The 17,690-nt window shown below is 56.7% G+C and overlaps 2 protein-coding genes and 1 non-coding gene across 4 annotated transcripts; all 3 read left to right on the top strand.

Moving 5' to 3' along the window:
* Positions 1-13: 13 nt before the first annotated feature.
* On the top strand, positions 14-75 carry LOC147914830 (U7 small nuclear RNA). The gene has a single exon (XR_015555026.1). It is a non-coding gene; the product is annotated as a U7 small nuclear RNA (small nuclear RNA).
* Positions 76-91: 16 nt separating this feature from the next.
* C17H12orf57 (chromosome 17 C12orf57 homolog) lies at positions 92-1,866 on the top strand. Its single transcript, XM_004438689.3, has 3 exons — positions 92-391; positions 696-872; positions 1,635-1,866. The coding sequence occupies exons 1-3, from the start codon at positions 340-342 to the stop codon at positions 1,784-1,786; spliced, it is 381 nt and encodes a 126-aa protein (XP_004438746.1). The 5' UTR covers positions 92-339; the 3' UTR covers positions 1,787-1,866.
* Positions 1,867-2,314: 448 nt separating this feature from the next.
* On the top strand, positions 2,315-16,891 carry PTPN6 (protein tyrosine phosphatase non-receptor type 6). 2 transcript variants are annotated; one of them, XM_087442822.1, is made up of 16 exons: positions 2,315-2,554; positions 7,076-7,198; positions 7,423-7,617; positions 10,208-10,397; positions 10,562-10,678; positions 10,784-10,897; positions 11,058-11,154; positions 11,549-11,628; positions 11,797-11,946; positions 13,047-13,178; positions 13,301-13,455; positions 15,479-15,546; positions 15,647-15,798; positions 15,891-15,982; positions 16,377-16,517; positions 16,696-16,891. In XM_087442822.1, exons 1-15 carry the CDS (start codon positions 2,541-2,543, stop codon positions 16,489-16,491), a joined length of 1,794 nt encoding a protein of 597 aa, XP_087298948.1. In that variant the 5' UTR covers positions 2,315-2,540; the 3' UTR covers positions 16,492-16,517; positions 16,696-16,891. The 2 variants fall into 2 exon arrangements, with proteins under 2 accessions (XP_087298948.1, XP_087298949.1); XM_087442823.1 differs by lacking the exon at positions 2,315-2,554 and adding an exon at positions 6,804-6,988.
* Positions 16,892-17,690: the final 799 nt, after the last annotated feature.

The following is a 17,690-nucleotide window of genomic DNA, read 5'->3' as shown; positions in this document are numbered from 1 at the left end:
AGGCTTTTCTTTTCAGTGTTACAGCTCTTTTAGAATTTGTCTAGTAGGTTTTCTGGTTGTCACTGGAAAACCCCATCACAGCTCGTTTTCAACAATAGAGTTAGTTGAAATGGGGTGGTGTCTACTTGTCCATCGTACTCGAGTATTAGAAATTCGCATTTAGTGGTTTTTTTCCGTTGCCAGGAAGTCCCAGCAGGGAGGCTAGCGCTACGCGGAGAGGCTTCCGGCTACGCTGATGCGCTTCCCCTCCGCCCGCATCCCCGAGAGCCGCTGCAAGAGAACCCTCTTTTTCTTTGAGCGTTAAGTTGGTTCCGCCGCACGTGCGGTTTTTGTTGCCGTATGGCGTCCGCCTCGGCCCAGCCCGCGGCCCTGAGCGCCGAACAGGCCAAGGGTGAGAAGCATGCTCGTCACAGGGTGGGCGGGCTGCCTGCGCAAGGAGGGTGCAGGCGGAGGATACGGAGCGAGAGCTGTGGTTGCATCGCCGGGGAACGGGGGCGAGGGGTGCCGTCCTTACTCTTCCAAGAGGTGGTCCTTGCCTACTAGAGCGAGGGATTCGGGAGTCGAATTTGTCGGGTTACTATGGCTTCAGTCCACTAATTAATTCCTTGCCCTCTTCCCTGCGCTCTTGGCTGGGCCCGCCGGCCATGCTCCGGCGCCTACCCCGGACGCCTCCCTGGGATGCATCTGCGGCACAGTGGTCCTGGCCGAGGTAATCCAGGCGTTCTCGGCCCCAGAGAACGCCGTGCGCATGGACGAGGCTCGGGACAACGCGTGCAACGACATGGGCAAGATGCTGCAATTCGTGCTGCCCGTGGCCACGCAGATTCAGCAGGAGGTTATCAAAGCCTATGGTTTCAGCTGCGACGGGGAAGGTGGGTCGCACGGAGGTCGGGGAGAGGGCGCTGTATCCGTCGGGTCCCTGAGCCGTCGTCCTCCTTCTCGCCACACGGCGGCAGTCACCATCTGACTATTAGCACTCAGAGCCCAGGGTCTACTCCGAACTTGTGCCAGGCGATGCCCCAGGTGCGTTTTGTCGTTACCGTAAGTGGTGATATGGTTATCCCATGTTAGGATGAGGAAACAGACTCTAGCAGTAAACTAAGTGCCCGAGGTCACAGCAGAGCTGGACCTGAACCCCTTCTGAGAGCTTTTAGTGATATGTCTGCATGTCAGTGGGCTTCTGCAGCCCATCCAAGGTGTTTCAGCTAATCTCTGTTTGAGGGTCAGCAGTTCAATTCCGTTGAGATCATGGTGTTCCCCAAGGATGTTGTTTGACTCAGCCCAGCTGGCCCAGGGCCCTCATGTGTCCTGGTTATATAGACTTGGGATCTCATGGCTGTTCATACTTTTGGTTCTTGTGACTAAATTGCTAAAATGGTTCACCTGATAGTGAGAAGCGCACTGCTTGGGATATCTTTGTTACTTGCATCCTATCCAGTTGTGCCTGGTGTAGACCAGGAAGTGGTTGATCCGAACCACACAGGGTAGGGGCCTGCATGTGTCTTGTGTTTTGCAGACAGCTACCTGGCCAGAGGAGGCGCAGCCAGTGACTCATGCTCCAGCTGCTCCCCCCTGCCATCTTGGGCACACCCGTCCCCTTGGGGTGTGGGCTGACGCTCCACTCCCCTTTGCAGGTGTCCTCAAGTTTGCCCGCTTGGTCAAGTCGTATGAAGCCCAGGATCCTGAGATTGCCAGCCTGTCAGGCAAGCTGAAGGCACTGTTCCTGCCCCCTATGACACTGCCACCCCACGGGCCTGCTGCAGGTGGCAGCGTGGCCGCCTCCTGAGGGTTGGCTCTCCCCTGTGACACTGCCTGGGAAGGGAAGATGTTGGTGTTCCAGAGGATAATAAACCTGCCTGTGACTTAGCCTCCGTGTCAGTCTTTTGTGACCCTGACAACCCCCACCTCCTGGCCCCAGATTCCCTCTGCCATTCCAGGCTGCTCCATTTCCCTGTCCAGATCCTTCCTATGCTCCTGTGGGGCCCAACCCTCCTCCAAGACAGGGTGGGAGGATGCGGGTCCCTCAAAATGCTGGGTGAGTGGGCCTGCACAGGTGGCACCTCCTCTGAGGAGTGGGGTTTCCTGGCTTCCTGAGGCCTTTTGGCTTCTGTGCATGGAGAGACTCCCCCGTTGGTTTGTGTTCCCTTGGCCAGGGTTACTTCCTGGTCTTTGCTTCCACCCGCCCTCCCTCTGTCAGCTTGAGCGCCAGGTGGAGCTCCAGGTGGCTCCTCCCATCCCAAGGGAGGGAGGCCCTGGACAGGCAGGCGGGCCCTGGACTACCGAGCAGGGCTGGAGGGAGAAGCAGGCTGCTGTAGGCGGTGTGAGGCCAGTCCCGCCCCACCTGTCCCTTTTCCGGGGATCATTAGTCCTGGGGCTTGTCCCTGCAGTGCTATTGGCCTAGCGGTCAGCTTCGAGGAGGAAGTGGCCGAGTTCCGAGCGTTCTTCCTCACCTGGTTTGGCCCACTGTGCACAGCTGTGCCCCTGGCTCAGCCCCGCCCCTTGTGGCCCTCTGATTGCGACTTCCCCATCTCTCTGGGGAGATGCTGTCCCGTGGGTAAGTCCCCCGCTCCACCTGGGTACCACAGTCTCCTGTTACTTTGGGAGGGAGGGGCGGGGCTCATGCTCACTTTTAACAGGTGTGAGACTATGAGTGCAATCTGCTGCTGCCTCCTGCCCTGGGTCTGCTTCCTGTCTCTACATACTGCTTCCCCCCAAGATGTGAGGAACCCCAGGCTGATTCATGCCTCTCTGCCCCACCCCTCCTTTTCTCTAGGACTTGCCCCTGACAGATGTGTATTTATTCTCACCATTGCATTTCTCCCCTGCTTCTGTCATCTGCTTAGGACCTGTGCCCCTGGGTAGCCCACATCACCTGAAACAGGGTGTCTGAAATGCAAACCTGAGAAAGCTCCCTGTTCCCACATGACTTCCCATCTGGCCTCCGCTCCTCTTTCTCTCGGTTTCCTGTCACTTCCCCTCCCCTGCATCATTCATTCAACACATACATGCCGAGCATCTGTTATAGGCCAGGTACTTTTTAAGGTGCTGACAATACTGTAGCAAACAAGGTGGACATGGTCCCTGCTTTCACGGAGCTTCGTTCCAGTGCGAGGTGACAGACTACACAAGGAACCCAATTAATAGGATCATTTCTCAGAAGTGTTATGCAGAAAATGAAACAGTTTCATGTGCTAGTGAGTGACAGTGTGCCGCTGGCATCACTAGCTGGAGCGGTCAGGGAGGGCTTTCCTGAGAAGGTGATGCGGGAGCTGAGACCTGGATGATGAGGAAGAGTCAGCCATGTGGTGATAGTCACGTGCCCCTGGGCGGAGGGAGTGGCGAGTGCAAAGGCCCTGCAGTGGGAACAAAAGAGACAAGAACAGCGCCTGCTGCAGAGTAAACCAGCGGAGAGGGAACAGGGACAGGCAGTTAGGCCTTGCTGGAGTTTGCATCTTACAGTGAAGACCAGCTTGGGGTGGTGTTGTTTGTGGGTTGGTCTCCCCAAGTCCTGCTGGTTCTTCTCACACGTCTGCCCTTCCGGTTTGCACTGCCGCCCCCAGTGCACACCTCGTCACCCTCAGCCCCCTGACAGGGCTCTCATCGAGTCTTCTGGTCCCTCATCCTTCCCACACTCCTGCCACGGCTGTTTTCCTACCAGCTAGCTGGCAAGGCCTCTCCCGGTGCAGAGTCCTTCCTTGGTTCCTCAGCCTGGCCTTGTAAGACCCTCTGCAGCGGGTGCCAGCCTCTCTGAGCAGCTTTGCTCCAGCCATGCCGCTCTGCTCACACCCCAGCATGGCTCAGGCGGCCCTGTGCCTGCCCGCTCGGGGCCTTTGCAGAGGCTGCCTCTGTGGGAACACCAGCCCCTCCGCTTCCATTGTGGGCTGTGCCGGTGCCCTCTGCCCCATCCCCCCGCAGTGCAGCCTCCAGCGGCGCAGTTGGTGCGGTGGAGACGGCAATAGGCTCTGGCATCAGACAGCCTTGATTTGTCCACCTTCCCACTCACTTGTGACCTTGTGCAAGTTGCTTAACTTCTCTGAGCCTTAGTTTTTGTTTCTAAAATTAGGCTAAGACCTACCGAATAGGGTTGGCATGTGGATTAATAATGTAAAGTAAAAGCTGTTGGCACTAAAACCCTACTACTAAACATTAGCTTTTTACATCAGTATTTGGGAAATACTCTTAAGTCCGTTTATCAGGTGGGGATATGAGGCTCCGGGAAGTTTATAATTTTCTAGAAATTATTTCACTTTGTTTGCTCTTCCAGACCACCTATCTTTCTGTATCACCATTGAGCTCTATCTCGACCTTTATCTCCCTGCTTCCCAAGTGAATTTTCTCTTCCGAATGATTGGTTACTTGCTTTTGTAATTCTCAGCCTCCTTGAGCCTGTTTTCCTCCGTTAAACAATAATTCCTACTTCACAGGGATGTCTGAGGCCTAATGGGGTTGTGTGTTTGCAAGTCCTCTGCAAACTCCAGAGCACTTATGTCAAGGGGAGGTGGAGGGGAGGTGGTTACGATTCATTTTTCTGTCAAGGGACAGCAGAGACTGTATATCTTATCCTAGTGTTTGTCTGTCTTCCAGCTTGACTACTTGGCTTCAGAGAAATTCCTGCCTCTTCCATGGGTCAGGAGTTTCTGGGTGCCTGGTTAGTTTCTTCCTGCCAAGTCAGTTTAAACCCCGGAAGGAGAGAGGCCTGTGGCCAGGGTGCAGCAGATGTTTAGTGCCGAGCACGGACCTGCAGTTTCGTGTGTGGTCAGGGTGGTGTGAATGTGTGTGGGTGTTTGCACCGGACCAGGTATGTGTGTAGATGGGCATGGATGATGAGGTGCATGTGGTGGGACCATGTGCCTAAATGGAGGCTTGTATGTGCGTGTATGTGTACTCATCTGTATGTGACAAGCAGCGTGTGCAAGTGTAGGACCAGGAGGCTGGACTTGTGACCACATATGTGAACGGGTACTGATGAGCTTGTTTATCAGACATGTACTCCGTGAGAAACGTGCTCAGCTTTGAACATTCGGAGGCGAGCAAGACTAGCAGCAACTAGAGCAAAGGGCTCTTCCTGCCCCTTGCTGTGAGGGTGTTCATGGTCCTTCAGGGTGGCCGTCCAAGACTGCAGGGGTAGTCAGTGTTAGACCATGCAATAAACAGGCCAAGCAGGTTCCCCAGGGCACCAGAAGGGGGGAGGAGCTCTTTTTAGGGGGGAAAATTGACGTTTGATGTTTCAAAAGATGATAAAGTAGTCATCATAGGAAAAATACACTTTCATTGGGCTTTAACATTTTGTTATTTTTTCCTTATTTTTAATTGAGGTATAGCATACATAAGGTGCATGAATATTAAGAATACAGCCTGATGAATGTCACACTTATACACACCCGTGTATACACCACCCAGATCAAGATTTAGAGCAGTCCCAGCACCTCAGATGTTTCCCAGAAATTGCCATCTCCCGGTCAATTTACTTATTTTTATAACAGCAATACATGCCCATGCTACAACGTTCAAAAAAGTATGAGGGAGAAGTAAACGTCTCTTCCAGCCCTCTCCTCCGGCCACCAGGCCTCCCTCTCTAGGGAAGCCACCAGTGTGAGTTTCTTGTGTCTCCCTGGTGGGGCTTCTTTCCTCTTGTTTTGGCTTGGCAGTGTTTGTGTTGTATGGGGATGACACACTGGGTACATCATAAGCTTTTAGTGTTTAGGGCCTCTCCAGGTCAACCAGCCCTGAGAATATCAGCCGTGGCCGGGACCTCGGCCCCCAGCCTCCAGCCCCCAGGAGACATGCCCCTGGTCAGTCCTGGCTGACTCAGACCAGACCCACTTGGCAAGAACCTACAGCTCAGGCACAGGTGGCCCGACCCAAGGGGGCGGGCGGCTCTATCCCCATCTGCTTTCCTCCCATTCTGTTGCTTGGCTCTGACTACACGGTTAGGGCAGGGCGGGGCAAGGGCCTAGCGACAAGAAGTTGAAAAGTGCGAGTTTGACAGGGCTGTGCAGGGGTCATTTTGTCCATCCCTCTGCCCCAGTGGCACCTGTGCAGTTGTGTTTGTCAGGAGAGGCAAGGGCGCCCCTCACTTTGTCAGCATCTGCACGGCCTTGGCTATTAGGAGTCTCCCCCTCCCACTGCAGCCCCAATGGCCGAGGAGCCTCCCAAGCTCTGTCCTTGAAGCCCCGAGGGCTGGCATGTGGTAGCTAAAATCACAGGCTTTGGAACCAGACCATCCGGGTTTGCATCCCGGCACTGCCACTTACTGACTGCATGACCTCCGGCCACTTCTCTACCCTCCCTGAGCACCACGTTCCTCGTCTGTAAAGTGAGGATAAAACCTTGTCTGTAAAGTGAGGATAAAGATGGTACCTGCTCCGTAGGGCTGTTGTGAGGGATAAGGCAGACAGGGCACGTAGACAACCTTTTAGTACAGTGCCTGGCATACTGAGACTCCATCAAATGACAGTCGTCACTGTCACCATTATTAGTAGCTTGGACCAGGGAAGGCTGTGTGGAAGCAGCTGGAGGAGGAGGAAGAGATGGCATGTGACTGTGCAGGTTCACGTGTAGGAAGCATGAGGGTGCTCCTTGCCTGGAGGGTGCAAGGCACACATGTGTCCTTATTTCGTGTGTTGTCACGTTTGCGGAGGGCCACGCTCCTGAAGCCTCTGACGGCAGACGTGTGGGAAGTGCGCCCCGTCCCCACCCCCACTGCCACCCCGCTCTGCTTGTCTTCGCTCTGCTCTAAAACGAGAAGTACAAGTGAGTTCCCCCAAGGGGTCGGCCGCGCCCCTTCCTGTCCCCGCCCTGCCGGGTGCCCCAGGCCAGTGGAGTGGCAGCCCCATAACCAGGACCGCGGGGTGGTGAGGTGGCCTGGGCGCTGAGAGCTGAGAGCCCTGTTGGAGGCTTAGCCCCCGAGTTCTCTGCCTGCCCCAACCCACTGGCAACACCTCGTTCCTTGTACCCCTTCCTCTCGGGGAGCCCCAAGGATGGTGAGGTAAGGGCCTGGGACCCACGGTAGGCAGGAGGCGAGGGTGCCCTGGGGGCCGTGGGACCTCTCCTTACTGCCCTCCCGGCCTCCCAGGTGGTTTCACCGAGACCTCAGTGGGCTGGATGCAGAGACCCTGCTCAAGGGCCGAGGTGTACATGGGAGCTTCCTGGCTCGGCCCAGCCGCAAGAACCAGGGCGACTTCTCCCTTTCCGTCAGGTAGGTGGCCTCCAACTCCCACCAGGGCCCGTATTTTGGCAGCTCATCCCCGGTTCCCTCATGGCTGTGCCAACTTCCCATCCCCAGCCCGAGCATGTCCCCTGTCCCTGTCTGTGTCCACCCCATCCCTGTGTGTGCCCCACACTCAGGACCTCAGCCCAGCCCCCACCCCATGCCCACCCCTACTCCTGCACCCACTGGCCTCACTGCCTGGTACCCTGCAGGGTGGGGGATCAGGTCACCCATATTCGGATCCAGAACTCAGGAGATTTCTACGACTTGTATGGAGGGGAGAAGTTTGCGACGCTGACGGAGCTGGTGGAGTACTACACACAGCAGCAGGGCGTCCTGCAGGACCGTGATGGCACCATCATCCACCTCAAGTACCCGCTTAACTGCTCTGACCCCACCAGTGAGAGGTGAGGGCCTTCGCACCCTGACCTACCCCCACGCAGAGCGGGCTGGCCTCCACCCCTCGCTGTCAATGCGTCCCCATCCCCGCTCCTTCCCAGGGCTCTGTGGGTCTCTTTCCTCCATGTGATCCTGGGGCCCGGGTCTCAGGGGACTAACTTCCCTCCCCTTTCCATCAACCCTTGAGGAAGCAAGAGAAGGTCACCTCGCCCTTCTCCGGGGTCCCTGTCAGCTGGCAACCCAGGCCCCGCTAGTGACTGCGTTTTATAGCAGGCCAGCTCTGTTATTAGAAAGCTCTTCTTCCTTCTGTGGAACTGAATCTGCCTTCCTGTAACTTTTCCTCCCCCAGTACAGGTTAATACGGAGAGAGGTTGGTGTTGGGGAGGAGCATAGGGACTAACGCTGATGAGGACACTTAATGCCTTATCTCAGCAACCCAGCGAGGATTGTCTGCCCTCTGGGGCTGGGTAGAGCTTGACTAGTCCCTGGACCAGAACACAGATCATTGAAAACTGTGTGATGTGGTCAGGTGTGTAAGGGGCCTAGTACCTGGGCACAGGGTGATACTCAAGGCATTTCCCTCCCATCCCTTTGGCTCCAGAGATGTGGTCCCCAGAACTGGGCTGGCTACTCCCCATGTGGTCTCCCTAAAGCATGGGCCGGGGGGTGGGGGGACCTGAACACTCAGCTTTACATGGAGGCTCATTTTAGCGGCTGCATCTCAAAGACAGCTCCTGCTAAGGTGAAGGGCAGCTGAATAATTCCAGGGGCCTTTTTCATACTCCTGGGGCCAAGCCAACTCTCCCTTGTCTGATATTAGCGTATTGATTATTGAAATGATTCTGAAGCTGATTCTGTCCGTTTTCAGTCTTTCTGAGAGGGATGCCTCCCAACTTGTCTCAGTATTTTTGTTCAAGCCAAGATTAAAACTTAGCACTGGGTGAGGCTGAGGTAAAGGCTGTGTGGCCCACCACTGGAGATCTCCTTCCAGTCAACATGAAGCCACTGATCCACTTCCTTTGAAGCCACCTCCTGTAGGAGTAAAGCCCAAGTGTTGGTGACTTTGCTCATGGTGCTCCTCCTTAGTACTTTCTTGCCCTTTTCCTATGCCCACCTGCACACTCATGGAGGTTTGCCACCCAGACCCTCTTGAACTCCTCACGTCCTCTCCCTCCTTACACACAGCCAGGGTCTGCTCTGCTGGGAGAGAATGGGTTGACCCAGACCCTAGAGAAGCAGTAGCTTGTGGATGGAGCTGGAAGAGGGAAGGAGGAGCTGAACAGACCTCCCTGGGGAGCAGCCTGAGGCCTGGGATCAAACTGCTTGGGAGTGCAGGAGAAGGGCAGAGCTGGGGCTGGGGGTGGTGGGTCAAGGAGAGAGAGAATCAAGACCAGGGAAGCCGACTCTAAGAGGCCCTTTTGGTGACCCACGCCAGGATGCCTGGCTCACCCCTGACCCTGGGAGGCTGTGTGGGAGGCTCTTTCTCCAAACCTTCCTTTGTGTTCCCTGCTTGGCTGCTGCCCTTCCTCCTCTGAGGGAATTTGCATTTGTCCCTCAATGGCTAGCTCTCTGCCTGTGGTCAGCCTGGCATTTGCATGGAAACTTCCTCATCCTGGGCCCTGGGGGAAGAGGGTTAGCCCCCTCCCCATTGCCCAGGGGCCCTGGCCTACCCCTGAGTGGTAGGATGGGCTGGCCCACGGGGCACCTGGACAGGGCAGGAGGCTCTGGAGGTCGCCTCTGGGCAGGAGTGAGAGGGGGCAGGACAGACTGGCCCCCTCCCTCCTTCCCCCATCCCTGCGGTTGGAAAATGCCCCCCCTCCCCTGGTCCCTGGGCTGAGGAAACCTCACAACCTCACTTCTCACTCTCTCCCCAGAAGGAGTTTTGTGTTTTTTCCATCACGTGGTTTCCTGTGGGGCTGGGCATTGTGGGGCTACAGTTTCCTCCTGGGAAGGGGGTGTGCTTTGGGGAAAGGTCCTAGTTCTGCTTTCTGCCCCTTTGAGCCCCTCTGAGCCCCGGCCTCCCCTTTAGTGATGTCATCCTGGGCACCCCAAAGCCCCCCAAATCACTCTTTCCCCAGTGGGGTTGTCTGTCTTCCCCACCACCCTGGGGAGTTCTCCCCATCATGCCTCCCTTGTGACTTCCGTCTCTCCCCAGCTCCATTCCCCTTGTGGATTAGCTTCTGTCTGTGTATCTCTTGATCTCCGTTCTCTTTCCCAAGCCTAGCCCTGTCCTTCGTGGAGACCTTGCCTCGGTTTCTCCCCTCCAGATAGCCTTGATATGGCCTGCCTTTCTGCCTTTGACTTAACTTTCAGAGGTGGGTCTGGTTAGAACTCCTGAGGCCTGCCTCTTATCAGCAAGGGCCTTGGGCCAGCGTGTAATCACCCAGCCTCAGTTTCCTCATCTGTAAAGTGGGGATAGTACCTACCTCTCAGCATTTTGTGAGAGTAATGGACCTAAATATGGTGGTAGATTTGAAAGCATCTAGCACAGTCCCTGGTACATTGTAGATACTCAATTTCTCTGCCCCCTGTGAGTGTCTCTTCTTAGTGCCTACCCCTTGGCCTAGGTCTCACCTTCCATGTTGCTGCCTTCTCCAGGTGGTACCACGGTCACATGTCCGGGGGGCAGGCAGAGACACTGCTTCAGGCCAAGGGTGAGCCCTGGACGTTTCTCGTGCGTGAGAGTCTCAGCCAGCCTGGAGACTTTGTGCTCTCCGTGCTCAGCGACCAGCCCAAGGCTGGCCCAGGCTCCCCACTCAGAGTCACCCATATCAAGGTCATGTGTGAGGTAAGGCAGCTGGGCAGTGGGAGAGGCGTCCTCCTGGGGCTCCCATCCGGTTGGTGCCCACAGTGTGGGCTGTGGGGAAGGGTCAGCCTGTGCTTCTGTCCAAGGCTGGGGGTCCAGGGAGGGAGACTCAGGGCCTGTGGGTGGCCTGACTTGGCACCCCTCAGGGCGGACGCTACACGGTGGGTGGCTCGGAGACCTTTGACAGCCTCACGGACCTGGTGGAGCATTTCAAGAAGACAGGGATTGAGGAGGCCTCCGGTGCCTTCGTCTACCTGCGGCAGGTGAGGGGTGAGCCTGGCTGCCTCCTTCCTTCCCCTGAGCAGTCCCCCAGACACATGAGCTTCTGGGATCTCGACTTGCTGACTTCTCTTCCTCCCCCACCCCAGCCATACTACGCCACGCGGGTGAATGCAGCTGACATTGAGAACCGGGTCTTGGAACTGAACAAGAAGCAGGAGTCGGAGGACACAGCCAAGGCTGGCTTCTGGGAGGAGTTTGAGGTGAGTAATGGTGACTAGCAGGGCAACCGGCATGGGGTCCCAGGCAGACCCCATCCCCTCTCTACCACCCCTTATACTGATCTGCGCCGCGTTATCTCCACACGTGGATGCCCTTCTCCTTGTGGGGCCTGGTGCTCCATTTCCCCCTCTTGTCTCTCAGAGCCTGCAGAAGCAGGAGGTGAAGAACTTACACCAGCGACTTGAAGGGCAGCGGCCAGAGAACAAGAGCAAGAACCGTTACAAGAACATTCTCCCGTGTGAGCGCCCTGCACCCAACAGCCTCCATCCCTCCCTCTTCCCAGGCCGTCCATTCACCCAGGAGACTCCCCTGCCCCCAGCCAACCTCCTTGCATCTTATAGGGTCTCTACCCCCAGCTCAAGGAGGGTCCACTCCCCCACCCACCCAACAGAGCCTCCCCTCCTCCAAAAAGCTTCTACTCCTCCCAGTGGAGCCTCTGCGCACCCCCCCCACCCCCCCCTTCGTCTGAAACTTCTACCCCCACCCTACACAGATCCCCCATCCCTGCCCACCCACAGTGCTCTGAGAGCCTCATGTTTTCTGAGACAAGAATGGGCTGTGGGCTGAGGAAGGGTCTGACCCAGGGGTGGTGACTTCCTGGCCCTTCTTGCCTTCTCTCTGCCCACTCCCAGTCGACCACAGCCGAGTGATCCTCCAGGGACGCGACAGTAACGTCCCTGGGTCAGACTACATCAACGCGAACTATGTCAAGGTCAGTGGTGCTGACCAGTCGCACGGAGGAGCGGCTGGGCCCTGGGGATTCCCCATCTCAGGGGGTACCAGGTCCAGCTGATGACTCGGGTGGGTGGGGGGGTGCAGGGCGTGTCCCGGGCCAAGGTGCTCACAGTCCTTCTGTGTGTCTCTCTGCGCTCACATCCAGAACCAGCTGCTAGGCCCTGATGAGAACGCTAAGACCTACATCGCCAGCCAGGGTTGCCTGGAGGCCACGGTCAATGACTTCTGGCAGATGGTCTGGCAGGAGAACACCCGCGTCATCGTCATGACCACCAGAGAGGTGGAGAAAGGCCGGGTAGGGCCCAGCCCAGCGCTGCCCCTGATCTCCACACCCCTCCCCAGCACTTGTTGTCCACCACCATTAAACCAGAGAAACTTTGGACACCAGGGCAGAAAGTCACCTCAGAGGGCGAGGGTCCAACCCTTGTTGGGAAACTGGGGCACAGAGACAAAGTCTTGGGTCCACACCGACTCCCAGATCCCTGCTCCCCACCGTGGGCTCTCCCGACCACCAGACCCAGGTTTTAAACAGGCCTTGTTCCTTAAAGTGTCCTGAAGCGCACATTCCTCCTGCCTCTCCCCCACTGTCCCTATCCAGGCCACAGCCCCTGCTGTCCTCTCTGCCTCAAAAATCTCCCTGGAGTCTGCCCCTTGCCCTCCCCCTCTGCCCAGCAGGTCTCCCTGCACTGGAGTCAAAGCGATCCTGTCCAAAGCACACACTGCATCCCTCTCTGAAAACACTTCAGTGGCTTCCAGGTGCCTTCAGGATAGTCACACTCTAAGGCCTGGCACTCAAGGCCTGGTGGCTTCCCTGCAGCACTCACTGCCTCCAGTGGGCCAGGCTCTTTCAGGTTGCCGTGCCTTTGCACAAGCTTATTTTCTGCTAGGAAATGACTTCCTTTCTCTGCACTATCTCTGCCTGACAGACTCCTTGCTTCTGAAGACCCAGCTCAAATAAATACTGCCTCCTCTGGGAAGCCATCTCTGATTTCCTCCATAACCTAGAGGGAGAATTAGCCTCTCCCTCCGCCATGCCCCGAGCAGCTCTCTGTCTTCCCCGTTCCTCTGTCTCTCTGTGAGCTCCTAGGGGCGCAGGAGCACAGACTGCTTCTGATTTGTTTGTAACTCCAGCCTGATTTGCACAGCTTCAGGTCCTATGCATGTGCCAGCCGATGTTTGTTGAATGAATTGTAAGGTGAAAGGGCTGGTTAGGTCTCCCCACTTATTGGTGGCCGAGCCAAGACCAGATCCTAAGTCTCTGACTCTCGGCCAGTTCATCCACTCATCCAACAAATGTTAACTGGGCCAGCACCAGGGACTAGGGGCCTACAACAGGCCTAGATGGCTGGTGCCAGCTTCTGTGCCTCATTCCTCACCTCCACCCTCCCTTTTCAGAACAAATGTGTCCTCTACTGGCCAGAAGTGGGCAAACAGTGTGTTTATGGACCCTACGTTGTAACCAACTGTGGGGAACATGACACAGCTGAATACAAACTCCGCACCTTACAGGTCTCCCCGCTGGACAACGTGAGTGTCCCCCACCCCTGCCCCATTCCCAAGGCCCCTTCTTGGACCTGTTCTCTCATCTGAGTGGTGGGATGGAGTGACGCATGGGAGCAGGGGGCACTGACCCTGTGTCCTTGGCCCAGGGGGACCTGGTTCGGGAGATCTGGCACTACCAGTACCTGAGCTGGCCTGACCACGGGGTCCCCAGTGACCCTGGGGGTGTCCTCAGCTTCCTGGACCAGATCAACCAGCGGCAGGAAAGTCTCCCTCATGCAGGGCCCATCATTGTGCATTGCAGGTGAGAATAATAATAATGGCATTAGTAGTAATAATAAAAATAGTAGCTGGCAAGTAAATACTGCTAAGTGCCATGCACTGTTGTAAGCAGTTTACATACTAACTTGTTTAATGCTCTCTACCACCACCCTCCCAGCCTCTTCTGGGTTCCCTGATGGCTTCAGACCCATGGGTGGAACTTAGCCAGGCCAACCCCACTGTTGGATCCTATGCCTGGGGGTTTCCTCAGAGACTTCCCCGGATGTACCATCTAGTCCAACCCTGCCAAATACAGATGAGGAAACTGAGGCCTAGCAACTTGCCAGGTCACCAGCTGGTCAGCGGGAGAGCCTGAACTGGTGCTCACAATAGACTTAGGTCCTGGTCACTCCTGTTTTTTCCTGTGGGCCTACTCAGCCTGTGTTTCTTCTCAGCCTCCAACACCTTCCCTCTGGGGTCAGTGTGGCTCCCCATCCCTTCTCTTTTTCCGTTTGTAGCCCTGGGGGGCTCGGCTTCTTCATTGCTTCTCCCTGTCTCTCCCTTCCCAGCGATGCCCATCGACTTGGCCCCAGGGTTGAGTAGGGATGGGTGATGTCTTCAGGAGGGGCACATGCAGCACCAGCTCCACTGGAGACCCTCATGTTCATGATCAGGAGACCCCATTTCTGCTAAGGTGGGCAGGCCGGGGGTCAGCAAGGAGGAGCAGGGGTCCTGAGGGGTGGAGTCCTGCAGACGGGCCGACCCAGCCGTCCTGGCGTAGGTGGATGGGAGGTAGAGGGCTCAGGGTCCTGGACGGAGGCCGCTGGTTTAAATTCCAGCTCCTCCAACCACTCGCTGGCTGTGTGACCTTGGACAAATGACTTAATTTCTCTGAGCCTCAGATTCCTCATCTGTAAGGTCAGGACCTCACAGGGTTGTTGTGAGGATTAAATGAGGCCCTATCACTGTGCCTGGAAGACAGTAAACCCAAAAGAAATGGGAGCTGTTCACGGTTTACTAATTCGCTTCAGGCAGGAACAGGGAAATGGGAACCTGCTTTGTCCTCTTCCCTCCATGTGACCCCAGGCTGTGAGGGCCTCAGACTTCCTCCTTCTTCCCACTGGCAACTGTTGGTCTTGGGGCAGGGCTGGGTGGGCTGACTCTGGAGGTGCTCCCACATGCTGTCTCAGGGACTCTGCCTCCAGGGCAGGCCCATGGCCAAGGACGACCCTCCTGCTGCACCCCCCTTCTTGAAATCCCCATGGCCTTTATTTAGACATTACAGGAAGGAAGTGGGTGAGGGGGGGTTATTTTTGACAATCTGGGTTTGAAATTAGACAGCACGACTGAGGGCGCCATCCTGACAGGCCCAGCTGAGGGGGCTGGACTGGGGTCTCTGTGGGGTCCTGAGGTTCCTGGGGTCTGTTTGCCCCAAGATGGCGGCAGAGGGTGGGAGAAGGGAGACTTCCTACTGCTACTCCTCCAAGTCTCCTGACCCCGGTGCCCCTGCACCCACTGTTTCAAGGGCTGCCCTTTCTCTGCCATTGGGGTCTGAAGAAAAAGGGAAATGAAGCTGTGCGGCAAGAAGCTCCAAATATAAGTCTTGAAGGGCTGAGGGAGGTCTGGCTCAGGCCAAGGGTGTGCGGGAGGGCCAGGGGAGGCCCACTGTGCCTGGGGAGCAAGCAGGACGGTGCTGGGACTGGAGATCCTAGATTCTGGGGTGGGGGGCACAGCCACTGGCCAGGAATGAGCATTCAAGCAGGAAGTGGAGGAGCGTGGTGCTGGGAAGAAGGAAGTGTTGGCGGTGTCTGGGGACGCCAGCACCTTAGCGCTCGAGAGCCAGGCCCTTCCTCACAAATCCCTTGGCTGAAGTGATGAGCACGGGTGCAGAGTTGGGTAAACTTCTGCCCCTTGCTTGCCTGCCCAGTGACCCTGGGCATGGTATCTCATCTCGCTGGAGCGTCAGTTTCTTTATCCCTTGCCCCATGCTGGAGCTGAGTGCTGGGGCTCCCCCTTCCTGGTGAAGTGTGGACTGGGCCTCTGAGGGCACCCCCTTCTCTCCTCAGTGCGGGCATCGGCCGGACAGGCACCATCATTGTCATCGACATGCTCATGGAGAGCATCTCCACCAAGGGTGAGGGTTACTTGTGGGGGACCCAAGTGGGGAGTGGATGGGCATCCCCCTGGTGTCCACCTCTGTCTGGGCCTGAGGTCCAACTGCTGTCTCTGCCCAGGGCTGGACTGTGACATTGACATCCAGAAGACGATCCAGATGGTGCGGGCGCAGCGGTCAGGCATGGTGCAGACAGAGGCACAGTACAAGTTCATCTACGTGGCCATTGCCCAGTTCATTGAAACCACCAAGAAGAAGCTGGAGGTCATGCAGGTGCGTGCAGAGCAGGGCCTGGCATGCGGGGGGTGGGGGACATCACCTGGTCCTGTGGGACCACCACCCTCCCACCACACCTCTGCCCACAGTCCCAGAAGGTCCGGGAGTCAGAGTACGGGAACATCACCTACCCCCCAGCCATGAAGAACGCCCATGCCAAGGCATCTCGCACCTCCTCCAAGTGAGTGACCCCGCGTGCCACCTCACAGTCAGCCCCTTTCTCCTCCCCGCCTGACCCTCCTCTCCACAGAGGACAAGTGCTGCTGTCGGGAGACCTGGGTTCAAGTTCACGCTTGGTTCTTACTCCCTGTGTTCACAAGTATTTCCTGAGTCCCCTCTGCGTGGGGCCTGTGCTGGGTACTGGTGTTATACTAATGTATGCAATGGAGCCTCTGCCCCACCAGACAGGAGCTTCTAGTCTAGCGTAAGGACAGTGACCAGGTCTCCTTGCTTTCCTGGCTTCAGTTTGCTCGCCTGAGAGATGGGGTGGCCCAGAGGGGGCTGCTGGTGCTGGGTAACCCTGCCCTGTCTCCTGACCTGTGCTGGCTGCCCATACTTGCCCACCCCCCCTGCAGACACAAAGAGGATGTGTACGAGAACGTGCACAGTAAGAACAAGAAGGAGGAGAAGGTGAAGAAGCAGCGGTCAGCAGACAAGGAGAAGAGCAAGGGTTCCCTCAAGAGGAAGTGAGCCGGGTGCTTCCTAAGGTGGCCATGGTATGGCCTTTGCTCTGCCGGGGGCTCCTCCCTGCCCTGCCCTCGTGTCCCTGGCTCTGGTGCTTCCCCTGGATGGATGGGTAGCTGTAGCCTCACCCTGCCTTTCCCAGCCATCCCAGACCTGCTGCTTCCTGAGGTTCCAGCCACCCCTGACTCCCTACCTCCCCTCTCTCTGCAGCTGCAGCCCTGATTCCTATGGAGGCCTCCAGTGAATGGATGACCCACAGCCTGAACCTAGGAGCCCGCTCTCATTCTGTTGTAATTTAAATGGCCGTGTCCCCACCTCCCTCTCCCTGACCCTGTGTATAGCCCAGCAAGGCCCCAGGCAGGGCCGGGCCCTTCTACTCCTGTAAATAAAGCCCCTAGGATCCCTGTGTGTGGGTCTCTAACTCTGTGTGCCTGGGCAGGAGGGGCAGAGGGGGATGGAGGGGAGGTGGGCAGGGAGTGGTGTGTGTGGACACGGGAAACCTCGGCCTTCACAGTCAGACAGAGCTGGTTCTGGACTCTGCTTCACATACTAGGAGTGACTCCCATGGGCACTTTCCTTAGTCTCTTTCCTTTAAAGTGGAGGATGGTCCTCGCTGGGTGCTTGTGAAAATTGAGATAAGGGACGATGATCACAACTGGCAACAATAACTCATTGCATACTTGCCACGTGTCAGGCATTGTTTAAACGCTACACGTATTAATTCAGTGTAGGTACCTGTGTCGTTCCCATTTTATGGTGGGGGAAACCCAGACATGGATAGACAATAACTTGCTCAAGGTCACAGGACTATTGAGCACTGAAGCTAAGATTTTAACTCAGGCCCTCTGGCTCCAGAGCCCACACTCATGGCGGTGCAGCCGAGGTCACCCCAGGGGGACACAACCACACACCCCTGGTGCTGACTTCTAGATCCAAGAGCTAAGAAGATCGATAAAGGCCAGGAAGCCCCGGTCTGGCCTTCCCCCCAGCCCTGGGCTCCTGCGGGCTCACGGGAGCACCCTCCCTCCGCGGGGGCCTCTGCTGCCCTTCCACTCCAGTCAGAGTTTTATTTTTCGTCCCCTCTGCCTTCCCCTGTGTCCAGAGTGGACTACGGTGATTCCTTCTCTGTGTTTGGCTTTCTCTTGATTTAAAATGCTGTCTCCCGGGAGTTAAGCCTGTGAGTCCTGCTCAGGAAGGACTGGCTC

This window comes from Ceratotherium simum, chromosome 17, assembly GCF_057802395.1.
Source record: "Ceratotherium simum simum isolate JZ-2026a chromosome 17, ASM5780239v1, whole genome shotgun sequence".
In the NCBI taxonomy this organism is placed as follows: Eukaryota; Metazoa; Chordata; class Mammalia; order Perissodactyla; family Rhinocerotidae; genus Ceratotherium; species Ceratotherium simum.
The sequence above is the reverse complement of the archived record's forward strand: the minus strand, read 5'-3'. Positions and strand labels throughout refer to the sequence as shown.